The 21,138-nt window shown below is 35.4% G+C and overlaps 2 protein-coding genes across 2 annotated transcripts; both read left to right on the forward strand.

Annotated features, from left to right (window-relative positions):
• The first annotated feature begins 8,457 nt into the window (after window positions 1-8,457).
• LOC137407289 (uncharacterized) lies at window positions 8,458-13,240 on the forward strand. Its single transcript, XM_068093898.1, has 6 exons — window positions 8,458-8,599; window positions 8,843-8,982; window positions 9,529-9,690; window positions 11,218-11,411; window positions 12,316-12,465; window positions 12,694-13,240. The coding sequence occupies exons 1-6, from the start codon at window positions 8,595-8,597 to the stop codon at window positions 13,081-13,083; spliced, it is 1,041 nt and encodes a 346-aa protein (XP_067949999.1). The 5' UTR covers window positions 8,458-8,594; the 3' UTR covers window positions 13,084-13,240.
• Window positions 13,241-15,714: 2,474 nt separating this feature from the next.
• LOC137407282 (uncharacterized) lies at window positions 15,715-20,373 on the forward strand. Its single transcript, XM_068093887.1, has 6 exons — window positions 15,715-15,879; window positions 16,132-16,271; window positions 17,221-17,382; window positions 18,873-19,066; window positions 19,220-19,369; window positions 19,785-20,373. The coding sequence occupies exons 1-6, from the start codon at window positions 15,875-15,877 to the stop codon at window positions 20,193-20,195; spliced, it is 1,062 nt and encodes a 353-aa protein (XP_067949988.1). The 5' UTR covers window positions 15,715-15,874; the 3' UTR covers window positions 20,196-20,373.
• Window positions 20,374-21,138: the final 765 nt, after the last annotated feature.

Here is a 21,138-nt window from a genome sequence, read left to right on the forward strand (position 1 = left end):
TCTCTTGCTAAGAGAAAAAGAACATGTCATCAGCCGCCATCCGGAGGTGACCTGCTGGAGTCTATCAACCTGCTGATTAGTAGCTGTGATGCTGCTACCTATCCTTAAACATAATTCATAAACTGGTTAATCTCTCCGAGCCTCGCATCGTGCAATGGATTAAATGAGTGGGCTGGGCACGGACCACAATACATGATCACCTGCCTTCAAACATGCCAATTATTCACTACGTACAGTTGACAAATTGTAATTCACTTGTTATTACTATGCAAATTACTACGTCCTTCCCCTCAGAACTTGGATATTAAAGTATACCAGATGTCAGACTAAAGCTTTTTAAACCGGGCAAATATTATTAATCGCGAATAGTTGGAATAAGCTCATCGGCTGTTCGACGCATAAGTATTCGATGGGAGTCGTTAAAACATTCAATCTCTGTTTCCTTTAGTTTTATTAAACCAAAGTATCATTTTCGATTAAGCTCTCTTTTCGATAATATTGCATCAAGTTTTTCATTGAAATAGCATGTCCCTAATTCTACAAAAAATTATATTTTTTAAAATATAGATATATCTGAACCTTTGGTTCATATTTCCTTATTCTATATATATTTAAAACTATTAAAATACTATCATTTTAAATCCTTTTGATTGACTGTATATACAGACAGGTTACTCGCCGCTGTCAGTGTCTATCAAGGCAGCCATTCAAGCTCAGCTAGCTGACTTATAAAGTATGTAGATGCCAGCACCTGGCCACCGTAAGGTAATGATGCCCTCAAGTTAGTCTAAACTTTGACAATCGACAAAATGGCAGCCGTGAGTGAATGTTCTGTCTTAATTATTCTTAAAGCAATTAGTTAGCACACTTCATGAGTTGTCCAGTACAGAGCATGTTGATAAACTATGCACGTCGTCTGCGAAAAGAGCATTACAGACTCGCTGACTCTGTGGTTATTACCCACCTGATCGCTGCTTTTATTTTAGCGGGTTCATCAAAAAGTCATATATGTTTAGATCATCGCTTTATGAGGAATACACGCACAAATATTTTATCATATGTGTCAAATTGGCCATCTGGTTGATAAAATCAGATAAGTCTAGATAAGCCGCCCATATCACTCCGTCTGTCAGCAGTCACGCTGTTTCGACAATAGGAAGGACTCGAAAACAATGATAATACATTCGCTAAATGCAAGCATACAATGTCACCTTATGTTCACAATTATCAAAACAACAAATCCTTTGCCTGTACTCCGGCAGCAATGACAATCACAACAAGAACTCAAGACAAGGCAGCGCTGCCGCAGTCAGCCGGTACCAAAATGTGATTCTAATTAAGTCTGACAACCACAGGCGCTGTGACTGATGTCTTTGTCTCTTTACACTTGATCATTGATGGCAGGACTTGAGCCATTGGTTTCACCCGCTTTTGTGTAAATCAGCTCTTGGTGACATTTTGTCACGCTCTGAGCTGCTCTACTTGAGGCCCCGGCACCACAGAGAATCGGTTAGCTTGATGAGTAATTGGATCATATTAACACTTAGAAGGTGTCACCTGACACAACTTTAGTATTCAGCCTCTAAAGGTCTTTTGTTCGAGCTAAGCAGACTCTTGCAGTACTAAAAATAACCTGTTTGGTATAGCAGTTTTGATGGCATCTTTTATAGAATGATTTCAGGCGCTTTTACATATATGCAAACAGAAAGTTTGCAAAAAACAAAACTAGTATGTCGAAAAAAGTTTAGTCATTTGGTTTTCTATGCTTCGAGATCTTCAGTTCACATAGCAATGATCATCTATAACGCCAAGCAGACAAAATTTTCTGTTTTTTATCAATATTACTCAATTTATTAATTTATCAATCGTTAAGTCGATGGAGGGTGGCTGTGAGAATGCAGTCGACCGTCTCAAGCAATAAGTAAAAAGCTCAAACAAAATATAACTTAAATTGTTAAAGCGCGATTTTTGTTCTGAAATTTTTTTGTCACCCGATGAATGATTTTTTTATGACTAACTGCGAATGCCTCTTCACTCTTGAAAACTAATAGTTTCTCAAGTGGTGTGACAGGTTATGCAAGGTTTGCTAGACACTGGGGAACAAGTTGGAGACCGATTATATCACAAAAAGAGTGCAAATACATAAGTCACCACATCTTAATAGAAAGTGACAGAAAAAAACTATCGTAATCTCCTTAGCAACCAAAGGCGCAAGTGGCTTATCTCCAGTTTAACTGATACGACAATCAGAGGTTCTAATGTCACTGTTTGCATCATTAACATGATAAATAACCTTCAGAAATTTGTCAACGAAATTTCTTAAATATCCAAAAAGCATTTTAATGTTCAGCGATTTTAACTTAGTCAAAGATCTTAAAAACGTAATAATGGTTTTTGCGCAACGTCGCAATGGCAGTTGGTAACAACTAGATTGATGTGACAGTATAAGGCCTCAAAGCAGTGAGAAAACTGCCGATTGATGTCCTCAGTCTTTACATTTCGCCTCGAGACAAAAAGAGTTCTTTATATTGAATTTAATGGCATTTATAGATTTTTGTGATTTAATACAGAAAATAATTGTGCTGTTATCCGGCTACCTATTATCAGGAGTGAAAGAGCTCGGCTACCCCCGTGTTGACAGAACGTCTATGATCCTTTCATGGTCCTTTCTAAAGTCTTAATATGAAGCCTCGATATATGTGCACTGACTGGCGAGGGTTCGGTGACAGAGTGTCGTTACTTCCATTAATTATTCAACAGACCCGTGGTCACACTCTCACCAGCTCTCCTTTTATGTTCTGCGTTTGGTCCTTCTGTCAAACAATAATTTGTTCTCACAAACCTCCATAAACAGGTTTCATGCAATAGTTGCTTACGAGTTTTCTGTTCACTTGAAAGTTATTGCGTACCAATGCAACATTTGGAGCAAATTTATGAAGTGATATGTTTTCTCTAATTCATTTGAACCTGACAATATCTATGATAATTTCCTTTCTATGTTTCTAACTGGCTATTGCCCTTTTTAATATGATTAATAAATATTAAGCCCTTGTCATTTACATTAGCGTTTCATATAATCTCACTTAACATCAGCCAGAAATGTCATATGCAAACACATGCATAACACAGCCTGTCTACTTTATGTCGTGTACCAATTATTCTACATATATACATCTATGTCTGTATTCATTTCTTAGTCACTCTTCTGAGGCAGCCAGAAACACTGCAAACTTTGTTGACCAATTCTATCACTCCCTCCCTTCGACAAGTGACAAAAACAGACAGTGTTGTGTGTGACAAGTGCGGACAGGAGGAAAGAACCAGGAGAGGTGGCATCAAGTAGGGGCTAAAAGAAGAAGCTTAGAGGTGACTTATGATCACAATGTAAAGTTATTAATCTTGTCACAAGTGCTCCCCGCAGAGTCGCGTATGCAAACACTACTCACTTGCAGCCTCTTCAACTCTATCATCTCTCCGCGACATCGATTACTTTTGAGAGCCTGTCAAATGGCTGACCCGATGACACACTCGTAATAAGCGTAATCCTCAAAGCTTGTAACCTCATGCTTAATATATCTCACTGTCGCAATGCTGAATTTTTTGTTTTTATGTTTCCTCTTAATTATAGGATCTGGAACGAGTTTGTTAAAAATTACCTTGCGTCACCTACTGTCCTTCAGTTTCCGATGTCTTTATAATCTCCGTACCGGAGTATTAGGTGTCAAAGCGTTTCTTCATTGAAGAAGCTGTGCTCTAAGTCTGTTGACATACCTATCATGTATGTATTCTGTTGCAGAGCTGATGACACGAGGGAAACCTCAGCTAGCCTATGATGAAATAGCATATTTCGGCCATTCTACTTTTGGAGATTTTTCTCTACCCACAAATCATTGTTGCATGGCAAATTTCATTTCTTAAAACTACGACATCTGTTTTTTAAAACTTGAAAAACCAGTTAAAGTTGTTATCGAGTTTATATAATGTATGAAAGGGTAGTAACATCTATCATTTGGAGTTAATTATATTTTGTTAATAAGCGCCTGTAATGGACAATCCTATGTCAAGGCAGGACAAGAGACCGATTATGCACTATTGGAAACAGCCTGATTTTACTAAAGATTGACTAGATGTGGATGCCCATACAAAGTCTTTCACTGAGATAGGAGGTCCCATCAACGTCTCTACACATCATTGTTAATCTGAATTTTATGGTGTTTGATGGCTGTCTGTCGGAACATCTATTTAGCTCGACTATAACTGTCATCATTATATGGTTTGAGCACAAGAACCAATCACCTAAAGCAACCACAATTGTCATGTAATTTTCTATCCTTGATTGAGCACACAGATATATTTCAGAACAAAATTTCAATTCCTTTTGTAGTATTAAATTAGAACAATTGGATAATAATATGATGCAATAATTCGGTTAAACCTTCATTTAGATTCCGACTGCAGATGGCTTAAAATGAAAAGCTAGACTTCCTACGAAAACCACGGCTTATTATCTGAAAATAGTTAGCCTCAATCAATTATAATATTTTACAAAGACAAATCCCATAGCATAAGTATTTTAATACCACAACACTGACAATGGCTTATTACACTTTCTTACTTCAACAATGTCAAATTGAATTTTCAGAGTCTTTATTATCGGCTTAGAATGAATTGATAGTTGAAATCTTAATTATATGAAAAAAACAAGGTTCAGCTGCGATGAATGGTTAAATTGTATATCAAATTGATTTTCACTCCGATGCATTTTAGGAGCTCTGAACAGATAGTCGAAATATTAACTATCCAAGAAATAGGATTTTGTTGCTGTCAGTTAAGCTAGCAATTAAAATCTAATGGATTTTAGAAGGAGACTCCACCTAAAAAATATTATTGTCATTGGTAAATTAAAAGCTTCCTCAAGTAATACCACCACAAATGGTGAGGATCAGCAAAAAATGGAGTTTTGAGATAATTGACATTTCCCTACTCTGGTTAGCACCGCGCTGACTACCAAATTTTGCTCTTTAAAGCCGAAGCAGTTGTTCCCTTCATCTGGCTTAATGTAGGTGAGGTATGCCATTCCGCAGGTAAATCATGTCACTTAGACTAGTTGTCCACTCGCATCTCCGCTGAGGCGCATTCTCACCTATGTTGATGATCTTATCAAAAACGAGGCTTGATCGCAAACCGATAGACAGCTGATAGTGTCCGGTAGGGTTTGAGTCACAGCCAAGGGTGACATCACCAAGCTTTATAATTCTCTAAAGGACATCCTGTACGATAGAAGGAGGTAATCAGAAGACATCTAATCATTGCTCATGCTGCCTAACAAACCAGCCCAGCTCACTCACTGCCATCCATATATGTAAATAGATGAATAAGGAAGCCTAGATGTAATAGATGACGAAAGAGCCTGCCATACAGCTACCTCCTCTTTACACAGTAACATAGTCATGTGCTAGTAAGAGAAATTACCAACTACCTTGGTTTAATTATTATCGGGAACATATTTCGTCCATTTGTTTGACGCTGCCAACTCTGAAGACGGATATTGCTGCTGTAGTGTGATCCTTATAGATAAAGGCCATATGTGTACATATGCATATTAGCTTTGATAAACAGCTGCAAAGTGTTTAGTCAGGGTAGCTCACAGTTCTGACAGTTTAACATAAAGTGCTCTCGTTTTAATTCTAGAAACTTCTATGATAAAGTGTAGAACATCGCAGTCATTAAATCTGTTTAAAAACTAAAAGTATGGTGTTCAGAGTGACTTCCATCGGCGGCTGGAGTAAATCTAATTTAATGAACCCAGGAGTTGTGATTTGTGAAGATTATTCAGGAGGCTTCATATGCTTCTACAAGATTCAGTACGCTTCTACATTCTGTGCATTACAAGAGAGGTGAGGAGGTTCCTTATAAACAAATAAGGGTTCTATCAAGTGCTGTTGTGAGTGAAAAAATATAATGAATCATATATATACTACTCAGCTATTCACATGTCTTTATTTAGCCTTGTTATTTTTTACTGATAAGAAATTGCCTTTTCTTTGTTCAGGAGTAGACAATATTTTTAAGGTAGTTTATTATTGTCAATTTCAAACGGCCTGAGATGTTGCTGTAATTTGCTTTAATCCTTTTGAGAACTGTGATTAGTTGTGACCTTCGGTCAATATTCTTTATTACATTTAAATATGGAATTAGTTTAGACCTGCCCTATGCAGGTAAGGTTATACATAGTATCAATTTTTCAGACAACGTCTGCGTATAAAACATCTCACAGTTAACTATAAAAAAGTACCTAATACCAAAATTGCACCGATTAGGGTGAAGATGAAAGATTTAGCAGTAAATGAAAAAATTTAGCCTTAGCTCAGCAGATTTAAGGTTTGTTGATGTTTGTATATGTTTTTAGGAAATAACTTATGCCTTAGTATCAAACAGCTTTGTTACCAGATAAACAAACGACAGCAATTCCGTGTTAAGTACATGTATTTGTAGAATATTATGCAAGTTGTCTCCACAGAGAGAACAACTCTCACTATACTCAATAGCCAATTACAGCGCTTGGTTTCCATAACAATATATACATACTAACCTCCGAGGTAAACTGACCTCTCTTGGTATGCTGATCATATATAAGGGTGCAGTTTGTTAACCTTTGCCTCTTTTTTATGCACTCTTTTTTCTAGCATCGATGACTTAATAAGTTAATATACAGGTATCGGTTTTAGGTTGACGTTAAGAACACTTACCTCTTTTACACGGTGCTACCGAGTTTTATAAAAAGTAGAAAATATTGACTCATTAACACGGTCTATTTCAATTCGTGGCAGAATATTGAACTGCTTGTCAATGCTAAAAATGTGACAATTTATTTTTTAATCAAGGGTACACTGTAGGATCAGGTAGATTGAAACAGCTTACTACTGGCACCCTCACTCTAAATGAAAGGTGGAGTTCTTGGAGATTGTGTAACTAACAAAAATTGTGTTCAGCACTTTTTACTGAACGCAAAGTGTTTGAGTGGTAGAAATGCTAGAAATCAAAATCTAGCAGTAAATACATCACCATAATCATGACGACTACAAGACTCTGGAGTTGCTGGTGCAGGAAATACTTTTTTTATTCTATGATCCAAATTTTCAAGATGCTTTTGGCAGTATACGCTTGTGTAATAGTCTGCCAGTTAGCTATAAAATTTTAGTCTTCCTTTTAATTAGGTAACTTGTTTATTGAATTTGCTGTCACCATATTGGTGGTCTATTCATATGTTTGGCTACAGTACCCTCTCAAATCTGTTTCCAGACAAATGTGGTAATTGTATGGTACCATCAAACTCTCCCTGCTTATGCGTTGTCACTGCTACAACAGGGTGTTTTCACATAGTTTGACTATATGTTATGTTTTTTTCTGTTTATTCTCACAAATATTCTTCTACCATGAGGTTGTAAAGTTTAGCAATTCTATTACACTATCATATCTTAACAGTTTTTATTTTATCAACTTACTCTTGGAAAGGGTGAAAGAGGTACATTATTTACTCACCATCATATTTTATATAGCTCATATTTCTAATTCTGTTTTATCAACCAGTAGTCAATAATTGTTTATTTACCCTTTAACTATCTCTATATTGTAATAAATTGTTTTATATCACACTATAAATAAGCGTATATACAAAATAATCAAATGCACCCATATGAGACTATTTTACTATCAATCCTGGAAAACCACCACACTTACATTGACAGCTTATCAGAGTGAGAAGATGCTGTTAAAAGCAACAAGTGTTTTTAGAACCGTCTTCTGAAGAAAAATTACATTTGGTAACATCTACCAAGGCACAGTAGGTAGAGAAACAGGACAAACTCTTTAAAACATCCTTTATTTGAGGACAACAAACTAATAAGGGAAACCATCTTCCCTGATGCTCGGTTACAGAAAACCCACAAAGATAATATTGTGAATGTTTTGCACTGGTAGAGTTTCATTGAAGACAATGTACGTATCAATTTAGAATAAGGAAAATCTGTCAATGTAACTAGAGAGAACTCTATCTTATGTATGCCTTATATTCTCCTCTTGTGTATGAAGTCTGTCTTGCGATTCATATTCACCTCTTCAGTGTGGGGGGACTTTCAACTTCTGTTTGGTTCTTAGTCTATTCTCATTTTAAGTATCAAAGTCTAATTTCTCACTATGGGCTATCGATATGCTATTGTCCCACTAAGGGCACTTCAACAATAGGCCAAGTTTCACAATCAGTTATTGCGTATTGGACAAGACAATGCAAGTAACTCGCACATTATCGAACTGTAATAATTCAGGCTATCGACCAATGATCAACATTGCTTTGACATTACATCAGCAATGTTTTGCATAATTATATAAAGCGAAGCGTATCATATAGCAGCCTAGTTAAAGCTTACTAGATGCATTCAAGAACTACTCGTATACAGTTTCAGCTTGACAACGGGTAGCAAGTTGATTAGGCATGCAGTAATAGAAGGGAGATACATCTATAGCCAGTATGGTTGACTTTTGGGATATGTTTACTACTACACTCTCTGACACCAACAATAGACAGAAAATTAATCATGGGGTGAGTGTAAATATTTGGTGCCTCCTCAAATTATAGAAAACCTGTTTGGGAGTTAATTTGTATCTTCCAAGTTTTGCATACAAAGGTCAATGAGAGGTCGATCTTAAGAGCAAGAGATCAATACAGTGTGTATAGATAACGATAATTAGACACCACTCGTACCCATCTCCAGTGCCTGTGGTACTAAGGCACAAATGGTAGGTACATGATCTCTTCATTAATAAACTAGCAAAATGTTTGTAGAGATGTGAAGAGACTGTACAGAGACTATCAGTCGCTGATGAAATGCCTGGACAGTGCATTTGATGGGCAGGTTCTACTTGAGGATGATGCCTTGAATACAGACACTCTTGAGCTTAATTTCACAGTCCGACCAAATGCTGGTAGGGGGGCTTATCTACATGGCCCACATATTTGAGCATGCTTTTCCAAAGCTACTGTATCTTTATTTGGCATACCTTATGTCAGCGTGACTAATTTTAGTCAATTCATTCGTAGTCTTAGACCCACAGGTTTACTCTGATGTACCTGCAGCGTAATAACTCTACCATAGACACCAACAGTTGACAAATAGTCATATATATATATTTTTATATATATATATTTATATATATAAATATATATATATATATTTATATATATATAAATAAATAAATATAAATATATATATAATATTTATATATATATATTATAATATTTATTATAATATATATAAATATATATACTATAATATTATAATATTTATTATATATATCATAATATTTATAATATATAATTCAACTTTATATTATTAAAAAGGTTCAACAAGTCTCAAGTGTTGCATTTCAAGAGCCCAGCTCATAAACCTCACATGCAGTTTAGACCATTTTATACAACTGTCATTTCCTGTAGTAGCTGTTTGTAGCAGCACCTGCTTATGTGTGTTGCAGGTCTCTACAAAAACTGTGAAATAAAGTTTCGAGCAACGCTCAATTGCTACCCTGAAACTCCATATGTTGTCGCTATATCTGTCGTGTGCCATCCAAATATCTGCTTCAACTATGGCGGTGAAATCTGTCTGAATGTCCTTGATGAGTGGAATAAGTACGAAGGTGAGACGACTCTTGTCTAAGCCACTGTCAAAGCACTTACCCACAGGGATATTTGCAGTGCTGTTAATCTATTAATATAAACCAAGGATTGACGTTTTCAATATACTTCGATATATCATAATGCAAATCATTAAAGCTCTCAGTCTCCAGGCGTTCTGACAAGCATAGACATCTACGTATATTAATAAGTTCCACTTTGTCATTCTGAACGTGTCTATCTGTTAGTCGACACAAACACTTGCATTTCTGCCCTTTTTAACCCATTTCATCCTAACTTTACACGCATCTGCATCGGTCGAAATATTCGGTTTAGTAATTCGGAATAAAATATTTGGTTTCAAAACTTCATCTGGCTCCTGAGAATCAGCCATTTAAACTCCTACCTGCGGGTTATATGATAGAGAATAAAAGAAATCTTGGACATTAATACATTTATATAATTTAAAAAAAAAGGGTCTTAACTTTGTTTCAAATTTAATTAAAAAAGCTAACAGGCCGATGACATGTCTTTGCTTGCAAGAGCGCTTAAAAGCTGGGAATTTCGACGATACTTATCATGAAAAAACCAATTGTTAACGCATATTTTAATGGGCTATTGCAAACATATACTTGTGCTTTATAATATAAAACTCTAAAAGACTAAATGTACAAACCTGAATTACATAAAAACTAAATTAGGTACCATTATTATTTTGCTTTAGAAACGCATAAACAGAAGTGCAGTACTGGGCAGGTTCAGTAGAAGCACCTACTTTTGTAATCTCTACTTACAAAACTATTTCAAAATAATTTCGGATGTTAAAACTTTAAATATTGTCTTAATCATCAGGTCAAAAATTTTTTATGGAGAGGTGATGAAAAATCAGAGTAGAGGTTTGTCTGTCTGCTGCCGGTATTAAATGTGTTAAACATTATAGACTTTATAGTTCATATAAATGTATAAAAGTAAGTGGTGGATAAACCAATAAACATGAGCACCACCTTTTCTTGTTAATAAAAGTAACTAAGATAATATAAAATGTAACGGGTGAATATTTAAACTAAATGATTTTTAGCTTTTTAACACAAAGCGTAAAAAGTAGAATACTTCATTTAGAGTTTAATCACACCAGATGCTGAAAAACATCATTTGTTCTTTCTCACCTTCTGACTACATTTCTAAAAAACTTACTACTATATAGATAGATGGATGGATGGATAGATATGAACCTTATTATCACCAGTTAATGCCATTTAAAACGAATCAGAGTACGAGCCCAAAAATAAAGAATTGTAAAGGAAAATCGTTAATATTGGGTAAACTAAGTTTTTGGCAAATGCTATTCTATAATGTGAGTTAGCAAAGTGTTGGTGTCTAGTATAATATGCAAAGGATTTTGCTGTAGTAATAGAAATGTAATCCATGGTTGGAGCAGATTGGAGATGTGGTCCGAGTACTTTAGACAGAGGAGGACAGGTGCTTTAATGGTCATTGATAATGAATGTCCTCTCTATGCAAGTGTTGTTGAGTTTCCATTTCTTTGTCAGACGACTACAAGTCTCTGGAGTTGCTGGTGCAAGGAATACTTTTTCTATTCTACGAGCCCAACTTCGAAGATTCTTTGGCAGATTACGCTTACTTTGAAAGCTTAGGTGAGCTTGAGGAAGCTGTGGAAAGTACCAAGTGTGGTAGCACTCTTTCCTGGACAGACATCAAATTTGATAACATCTACAAGGGCCCAGTAAGTGGGAAAATATGAAAATTTCTTCAAAACATACTTTAACATAATTCAAAAACTTTATAACTTCACCCAAATATATAGCTATCTAGCTATATATATATATATATAGCTATAGCTATATATGGCTATATAGCTAAATATAGCTATCACTAATGTGAATATAGCCTGTCTTGACAAACTGTTGTTTTTGCGAAGTTGTCCCCCAGCGAGTGGGGCAAGCAAAACAACTGGTTGTCACAAGATGTACTGCACTTGATGCATCAGCTGCTTTGAAAGGGAGTTGTTCTCTTCCGTCTATGCTGCTTGGCTTCAATGTTATGTCGGTCGCTCCGTTGGTAATCATAACGGATTTCGCTCAAAAAATTTGGGTAGAAAAAATAAGATCAAAACGTTAAACCAGAGACCAGTCTCTGCGATAAACTTTAGTAGAACTTAAGAACTTAGGCAACAACAGCAACTAAACATGTTGTTATTTGTGCACTCCGTAGGTTTTATTTGTATTTTTGTGTCAGTCAGTTTTATTTGGTCTTATTGATTTTATTTTTAATTTATTTTATTCTTAAGTTCTACTAAAGTTTACCGCAGAGACTGGTCGCTGGTTAAACGTTTGTATTTTATTTTTTCTACATAAATTTTTGCTCGAAATCCATTATGATTACCAATGGAGTGACCGACAAAACATCGGAGCCAAGCCGCATAGACAGAAGAGAACAACTCTCTTTCAGTGCAGCTGATGCATCAGGTGCAGTGCGTTTTGTGACAAGCTGTTGTTTTGCTCGACTCGCTCAACGGGGGACAACTCTGCAAAAACAGCAGTTTGTCAAGACAGGCTAATGTGAATGTGACAACAAGATGGTTCGGCAAAAATATTATATAATATTTCTAATTTACAATTCATTGTCAGGTGCCCAGTGACTCTACAACAGAACATTTGGAAACAACAGATAAATTTTCTGAAATACCAGAAACAAATGTTATTTCGACAAACAAACCTGGGACACTAGTAGTACCAGAGACGGTTATACTCCATGAGACACCAACAGATGAAGTGGATGTAAGTAAACAACTCTACTATAAAACTTATAGAGTGGTGCTGTATTTTTGAAATCTGCAGAGAGTCATGCAGTGATAAATTATTTTACTAGTTGAATCTTTCAGAATAAGACAATTATTCATAACATAGTTTTTTTCTGGGAATTGTCCGCTTTGAAAAATGATACTAAAATATTAGTGATTTTATTTTATAACTACAGTGGGTAATTAGTCTTGATTCTTCTTTTAGGAGGAGTTGAGGAAATCAGGTGAAGACAATAAACCAGAGAGCCATAAAGTAGAGTCAGCAAAAGATTCTTCAGTAGAAGTGGGTTGTAGTACAATGCCGCCATTTGAATCACCGGAATCAGCCGAGCTCTGTGGAACATACAAGGATGAAAGTAAAAACACGAATGACAACTCCAATTTAAGAGTCAAACCAGACAGGTCTCTTCTCCATCTTGATTCCTTCATTACACCGAGTTCTCTCTCGATGCCTTTACCCCAACAAATCAGCAATGAAAGAGATGTTTATGCCATCCATACTTCTATGGTTTTTCACCAAAGAATTTATGGCAGTCTGAAACATGTGTTTAACATCACTTTTAATAAATTGAAAACTTTTTGTGGCTTTAAATAACAAACATTCTTGTTGTTTGCAATAATTTAATACACTTTAATTTGGACTCTTACTAAATAATTATATTTTTGTATTTTTATATTCAATGTCTGCAGCATGTAAATATATTACAAGACGTTTGAAGTTTGTAGATTGATTTAGGGATAGAAATGTCTGACAGAACTTACTTTACCTTACATTAGAAGGAGTACAAATTGAGATAATTTATTCTTTTTACAGTTGGTTTTAGTAAAGATAACTGTTTAATTAGATTTAGATTGAAACAGCTTACTACCTGCATATTGATTGTAAATGAAAGGTAGAGAGTTGTTGGAGATTATGTAAATAATAGAAATCATGTCCAGCACTCGTTACTGAACACAAAGAAAGTTTGATTGGTTGCGATGCTACGCATCGGATTCTACTAATAAATACAATACCATCTATCATAATGTCATGGAGTCCATAGAGGAAGTAAGCCAAGAAGCTAGTTGCTCTAGTACAGGGGTTCCCAACCAGGGAAGAATTCCCCACTAGGGTGGAATTTTGAATATACAAGAGGGGAATAGAGGGTGTCTGATTTGTTAAATTTTTAATTTATGTCCTGCAGTGCCGTGTAATTGGGTTTCATCATTCAACATTTTGATTTTAACTATAACACTAGTTGCTAATAATAAGCTACTAGTCAGAACCCAGATGTATGTGAACACATCCATCCAGATTTTGATTGAATAGTAAGTTAACCTAGACATAAACCAATTCACCGCCACGGCGAAGGTCATGTATTGTTGTGTGTTGTATGCGTGCTGTATAAAACTAATAATTTGTTGCTATATGTTTAGATATGTACAATAAAATGGGATTATAATTTGTACCAGTTGTTTTTAGTCATATGAGTTAAAAGTGTGTGGGGAATCAAATTTATGTAAAGGTATAAGGAGGGAACTGAATGAAAAAAGTTGGGAACCCCTGCTCTAGAAAAATGTTGCTAGTTGCAATGCTACGAAAAGCTAGGACGGCAAATCAACATGGAAAAACGCTCTTCTCTGAAGCTTGGTACCAGAAAGCTCACATGTAGTATTGTGAATGGCCTGTACTAGTGATTTCATTAAAGACAATGTAATTACCAGCTATTATGGTAACTTGGATTATAGAAACCATTAAGGAAGCAGACGGAGCAACAGGCTGCTAGTCATTTATGGAAAATTCCACTCACCCTGTGATACTAGTATGACTAGAGTAACTCAAGATCAGCGTTGGGTGCATGAGGAAGAACATAGTGTGCTAATTCTATGGCTTTTTTATTGAAAGTTATCAGTGGTGACACTTAATTGTGGACACGCTTGACCACATCCATTCTAAAGAACATCCTTGTATCTGTGAGTCTAATCCTTTCTTATCTCACTATCTTCCTTTTGTTCAAAATATTCACCCTGAGCTTGTCATAGCACAATGAAGCCCACACCACTGTTTTGCATAGAGTAAAAAGTCGGACCTTGATGAAGGAACACCTTTACTTTTTAATGCCATATTATGGTGTGGCACAAACTCTATTCTACTATTTTGATTGTTTGCCTGAACTTAATGAATAACTAGAGTTTTATTCTCAAATGGAAATACATACATACACACACCACATCTCACACACCATATCCCCAACCACACCATATGTCACACTCCATACCCCCAATCACACACCCTATGTCACACTCCATACCTCCAACCACACACCACATATCACTCGCCATACCCCCAACCACATATTACACTTCACACGCCATACTCACCACACCACATGTCACATGCCATACCCCAACCCCACACCACATGTCACACGCCATACCCCAACCCCACACCACATGTCACACGCCATACCCCCAACCCCACACCACATATCACACGCCATACACCCAGCCACACACCACATGCCACGCGCCATACCCCCAACCACATATCACACGTCATAACCCCACCACACACCACATGTCACACGGCATACCTCAACCACGCACGCACACATATCCACAATTCCAGTCCAAACCATCCACTCTATCCCAACCCACATTAGATATATCAGCTTCTCTGCTTCTATCAACCAGTTTCTAAATTACTTGTACAAAAGCTCTAGCAGCAAACTAATAAGGGGAACCATCTCCTCTGATGCTCCGTAACAAAAAACACAAAGATAATATTGTGAATGTTTTGCACTGGTAGTGCTTCATTGAAGACAATGTACTTATCAATTTAGTATAAGGAAACTCTGCCTTAGGTATGAAGTCTATCCTTTGGGAACTCTGTCCTTTTGTGTATGAAGTCTATCCTACGATTCAAATTCACCTCTTCAGTGTGGAGACTGTCAACTTCTGTTTGGTTCTTAGTCTATTATCATTTTAAGTATCAAAGTCTAAGTTCTCACTATGGGCTATTGATATATGATTGCACCATTAAATGAATTTTATCAATAGACTAAGTTTCATAATGAGCTACTGCGTATTGACGAGATAATGCGAGTAAGAGGCAATACCATTGAACTGTAATAAGTCATGCTATCGACCTGATAATCAACATTGCTTTGACATTACATCAGCAATGTTTTGCATATATAAAGCGAAGCGTATCGCATAGCAGCCTAGTTAAAGCTTACTAGATGCATTCAAGAACTACATGTATACAGCTTCAGCTTGACAAGGGATAGCAAGTTGTTTAGACATGCAGGGATAGAAGGGAGATACATCTATAGTCAGTATGATTGACTTTTGTGATATGTTTACTACTACACTCTCTGACACCAAAAACAGACAGAAAATTAATCATGGGGTGAGTGTAAATACATGTATTTGGTGTCCCTTCAAATTATAGAAAACCTGTTTGAGTTAATTTATCTATTCCAAGTTTTGTATACAAAGGTCAATGAGAGGTCGATTTTAAGAGCTAGAGATCAATACAGTGTGTATAGATAACGATAATTAGACTTCACACCACTCGTACCCATCTCCAGTGCGTGTGGTACTAGGGCACATGTGGTAGGTACATGATTTCTTCATTAATAAACTAGCAAAATGTTTGTAGAGATGTGAAGAGGCTGTACAGAGACTATCAGTCGCTGATGAAATGCCTGGACAGTGCATTTGATGGGCAGGTTCTACTTGAGGATGATGCCTTGAATACAGACACTCTTGAGCTTAATTTCACAGTTCGACCAAATGCTGGTAAGGGGGCTTATCTACACTGCCCGTACATTTGAATATGCTTTTCCAAAGCTTATGTTACATTGTTTGGCATATTTTGTCTGCATAAAAAGTTTAGTCATCTTTGATGTACCTGCAGCGTAATAACCCTTCCATAGTCACCTACAGTTTACAAATAGTTTCATATATATATAAACATATAGGGCTATATATATAAATTGTTTTCTCACCCCAGATAACCTATATGGGTGGCAATTTCTACTCTAACTTGGGTCTCTTACTAGAGACCTGGGAGTTTGAGCACGCGCCTCAAGATCTTAGCTGTTCCCAATAACGCACATTTCTGCAACTCACTTGAGTTGATTGCTGTCGGTATCTGGGCAAGTCACATTTTATGCGCAGATGTTATTGCACCCGGTGCCCCAATGACTACTGGAATTACAGTTGTTTTTACATCCTAGCATTTTTCAATTTCAATCTCTTCTCCAAGAGGGAAATATTTCTCCACTTTTTCTTTGCTGGCTATATTGTAGTCATTGGGTACTACTATATATATACATGTATACTCAAATTATGTAAAATTTCATTACTCTGAGATATATATATATATATATATATAAATTATATATAGTAGTGAGATTTTATAAAAATTTCTAAATGTGATATTCATATGTTTCTAGTATGCAAATGGTTATAGATATTTCAATTATTTCTTTTTACGCGATATGTATACTTTTTTTTGTGTATCAAATTTGCATAATTTATTGTTAGTGCTGTTTTTACCATTTTAGTGATAATTTTCAAAACAAACAAAAATTTAACTTTTTGTTATTAAAAAGGTTCAACGAGTCTTAAGTGTTGCATTTCAAGAGCCCAGCTCATCAACCTCATATGCAGTTAAAACCATATTTTACAACTGTAATTTTCTGTAGTAGCTGTTTGTAACAGCACCTGCTTATGTGTGTTGCAGGTCTCTACAAAACCTGTGAAATAAAGTTCCTAGCAACGCTCAACTGCTACCCTAAAACTTTGGATGTTGTCGCTATATCTGTCGTGTGCCATCCAAATATCTGCTTCAACCATGGTGGTGAAATTTGTCTGAATGTCCTTGATGAGTGGACTAAATATGAAAGTGAGACGACTCTTGTCTAAGCCGCTGTCAAGGCACTTACCCAATGGAATATTTGTAATGCTGTTAGTCCATTAATATAAACCAATGAGTGTTGTTTTCAATATACTTCTATATATCATGATGCAAATCAATAAAGCTCTCAGTTTCCAGGCGTTTTAACAAGCATAGACATCTATATCTATGCATTAATAAGTTCCACTTTGTCATTCTGTGTGTGACTATCTGTTAGTTGACACAAACACTTTGCATTTCTGCCCTTTTTAACCCATTTTATCCTAACTTTACACGCACCTGCTAGGTCGCTAAAATATTCGGTTTCAAAACTCTGTCTGGTTTTTGGGAACCAGCCTCCATTACACCCACCTACAGACTATCTTATTGAGAACGAAGGAAATTCTAGGCATCTGCTGGTTTACTGCTTGTATGTAATATATTTATCTTTTTTTACCAACAACAGTCTTAAATTTATTTGCAGATTTGTTTAAAATAACTAACAGGCCGATAACATATCTTTGCTTGTCAGGGTGCCTAAAAACTTGGAATTTCGGTAATACGCATCATAAAAATACCAATTAGGCTATTGCAAACATATACTTGTGCTTCAAAATATAAAACTGTAAAAAGATTTAATGTACAAACCTGAATTATATAAAAACTAAATTAGGTACCATTATTATTTTGCTTTAGAGACACAAACAGAAGTGTAGTGCAGGTTCAGTAGCAGCACCTACTTTTGTAACCTCTACTTATGAGTCTGTTTCAAATAATTTTGAATGTTGGATGTTAAAACTTAAAATATTGTCCTAAATTTCATGTCAAAAGGTTTGTATGTAGAGGTGATGAATAACTAGAGTAGAGGTTTGTCTGTCTGCTGCCGGTATTAAATGTGCTAAACATTATAGACTTTATAGTTCATAGAGTTACATAATAGTAAGTGCTAGTTAAACCAATAAACATGAACACCACTTATTTTTGTTAATAAAAATAACTAAAGTAATATAAAAATGTAATGAGTGAAACCTTAAACTAAATGATTTTTAGCTTTTTAACACAAAGCGTAAAAAGTAGAATACTTCATTTAAAGTTTAATTGCACCAGATGCTGAAAAACATCATCCGTTCCTTCTCACCTTCTGACTACATTCCTAAAAAACTTACTACTATATAGATAGATGGATGGATAAATATGAACCTTATTATCACCAGCTAATGCCATTTAAAACGAATTTTTTTGTGAAAGCGCTACTCTATAATGTGAGTTAACAATGTGTTGTCTAGTATAATATGCAATGGATTTCCTGTAGAAATAGGAATGTATGACTATCTGTTAGTCAGTAATTTCCTGTAGAAATAGGAATGTAATCCACGGTTGGAGCAGACTGGAGATGTGGTCCGAGTACTTTAGACAGAGGGGGACAGGTGCTTTAATGGTCATCGATAATCAATGTTCTCTCTATGCAAGTGTTGTTGAGTTTTCCATTTCTTTGTCAGACGGCTACAAGTCTCTGGAGTTGCTGGTGCAAGGAATACTTTTTCTATTCTACGAGCCAAATTTCGAAGGTGCTTTGGCAGTATATGCTGCCTTTGACAGTTTAAGTGAGCTAGAGGAAGCTGTTGAAAGCACCAAATGCGGCAGCACTGAATACTGGACAGGCATCACGTTTGATAACATCTACAAAGGCGCAGTAAGTGAAAAAATATGACTAATTCTTCAAAATATACTTAAATACGGCTTCAAGATTTTGAAGCATGCCATATCACTAATATAAATATGACAACAAGAACTGATTGTTCAGCGAAATATTATATAATATTTATATTTTACAATTCATTGTCAGGTGCCCAGTGAGCCCACAACAGAACATTCAGATTCAACAGCTGAATGTTCTGAAACACCCAAAATAAATGTTCCTCCAACAGATGAGTCTGATACACTAGTAGTACCAGAGAGAGTTATACTCCATGATACGCCAACAGATGAAGTGGATGTAAGTAAACAACTCTACTATAAAACTTATAGAGTGGCGCTGTATTGTTGAAATCTGTAAAGAGTCCATGCAGTGATAACTGATTTTACTAGTTCAATTTTTCAAGAGAAGACAATTATCCATAACATACTGTTTTTTTTGGGATTTGTCTACTTTGGAAAATGATACTAAAGTATCATTCCAATACTTCAAGATTTATTATTTAATTACTGTGCTATATATTATGTAAATTGGGTATTAGTTAATTGTTATCATAGAGTTATCACTCTAGGAGGAGATAACTCTATGATTGTTATCAGAACATGCTTTTTTGTCAAAAACCTTTTTAATCTCCTAAAAATATTTTTAGTAGAATTCAAGTTAGTTATTTTATTCTGTAACTACAACGTGTAATTAGTTTGAATTCTTCTTTCAGGGGAAGTTGAGGAAGTCAAAAGAAGACAAATTATCAGAGAGCCATGAAGTAAAGTCAGCGAGCAGTTCTTCAGTGGTAGTGACTTGTGATTCAGTGCTGCCATTTGAATCACTGGTATCAACAGGAGTCTGCATAACATATAAGAAGGAAGGTGAAAACACGAATGACAACTCCGATTGTAAAATTAAATCAGACAAGTCTCCACTCCATCTTACTTCCTTTGTGCTACTTAGTTTTCCTGTGACACTTTTGCTACAGCAAATCAACAGTGAAAGAGATGTTTATGCTATTTTTACTTCTATGGCTAATCACCGAAACATCTTTGGCAGAGTCAAACAAGCATTTAATGTCACCTTGCATAAATTGAAATCGTTTGTAAGATTGAATAGCAAGCATCCTCAATACTTTTAATACTTGAATAATTTTTAGCTTAGGCCATTATAAAATATATTTTTATATTTTCATGTTTTTATGTTTAATTTCTGCAGCATGTGAGTACATAATAAGATGATTGTAGTTTTTAGATTGAGTAGTTATGTAAAAGTATTATTACAGTTGTGATGCTCAGAACTGACAAAGGGAATTTATTAACACCAATAAAAATGTTAAAACATTTACCCATTGGCTATTTAACAAGTTGATGAACATCTTACATCCCTTACAAATTTGTTTAAGCAAGTTCTACAGTACATTCCTTAAATATGATGAATAATAATACTTAATAACTCTATCAATATGCTCATCACAAACAGGAGTGAGGCACTCTATGATAATAATAATTTAGTCTGGCTGGAAAGTTTCAGCCTTTAACATTAAGGAATACTTACAGGGAAAGTAAACACAATTTACTGATAAAGGCCAACTTTTACCCTATTTGTTTTGTGTAATTTACTGCGTTTAGCAAAATGTAAATAATTTCTTACAACAGATAAATACTCGGAATAATATTTTAAAAACAAAAAATGCCCATGCATACTTAAGGTAGGAAAATAAGTCTTTTCTGTAGTTTAACAGTTTAAGAACAGCAAGTTCCATTTTCATTAACTGGTGCAAGTAGAATTCAGCTTCTGTTTTATACGTACTGATGTATTTATCAGTGATTTATTCAGACCTTTTTATTTAGAACTACTGCTATGTAAATGTGTCTACTTACTTTTATTGATGGACTGGTCTAATTATTTTGCCTGCTGCTTGCAAAAAATGGTTCAGTGTGTTAACTAGCAATTAAGTTTGTTTTTCAAACAACTGATATTAAAAATATGGCTAAAATTTATTATGTGTTTTGACTTTTCAAGGTTGACGGTATCGTACCTTTTGCGAATATTCATAGGTAACACAAATTTTTGGCAAACTG

The sequence above is a fragment of the Watersipora subatra genome, chromosome 1 (assembly GCF_963576615.1).
Source record: "Watersipora subatra chromosome 1, tzWatSuba1.1, whole genome shotgun sequence".
NCBI classification, from domain to species: domain Eukaryota; kingdom Metazoa; phylum Bryozoa; class Gymnolaemata; order Cheilostomatida; family Watersiporidae; genus Watersipora; species Watersipora subatra.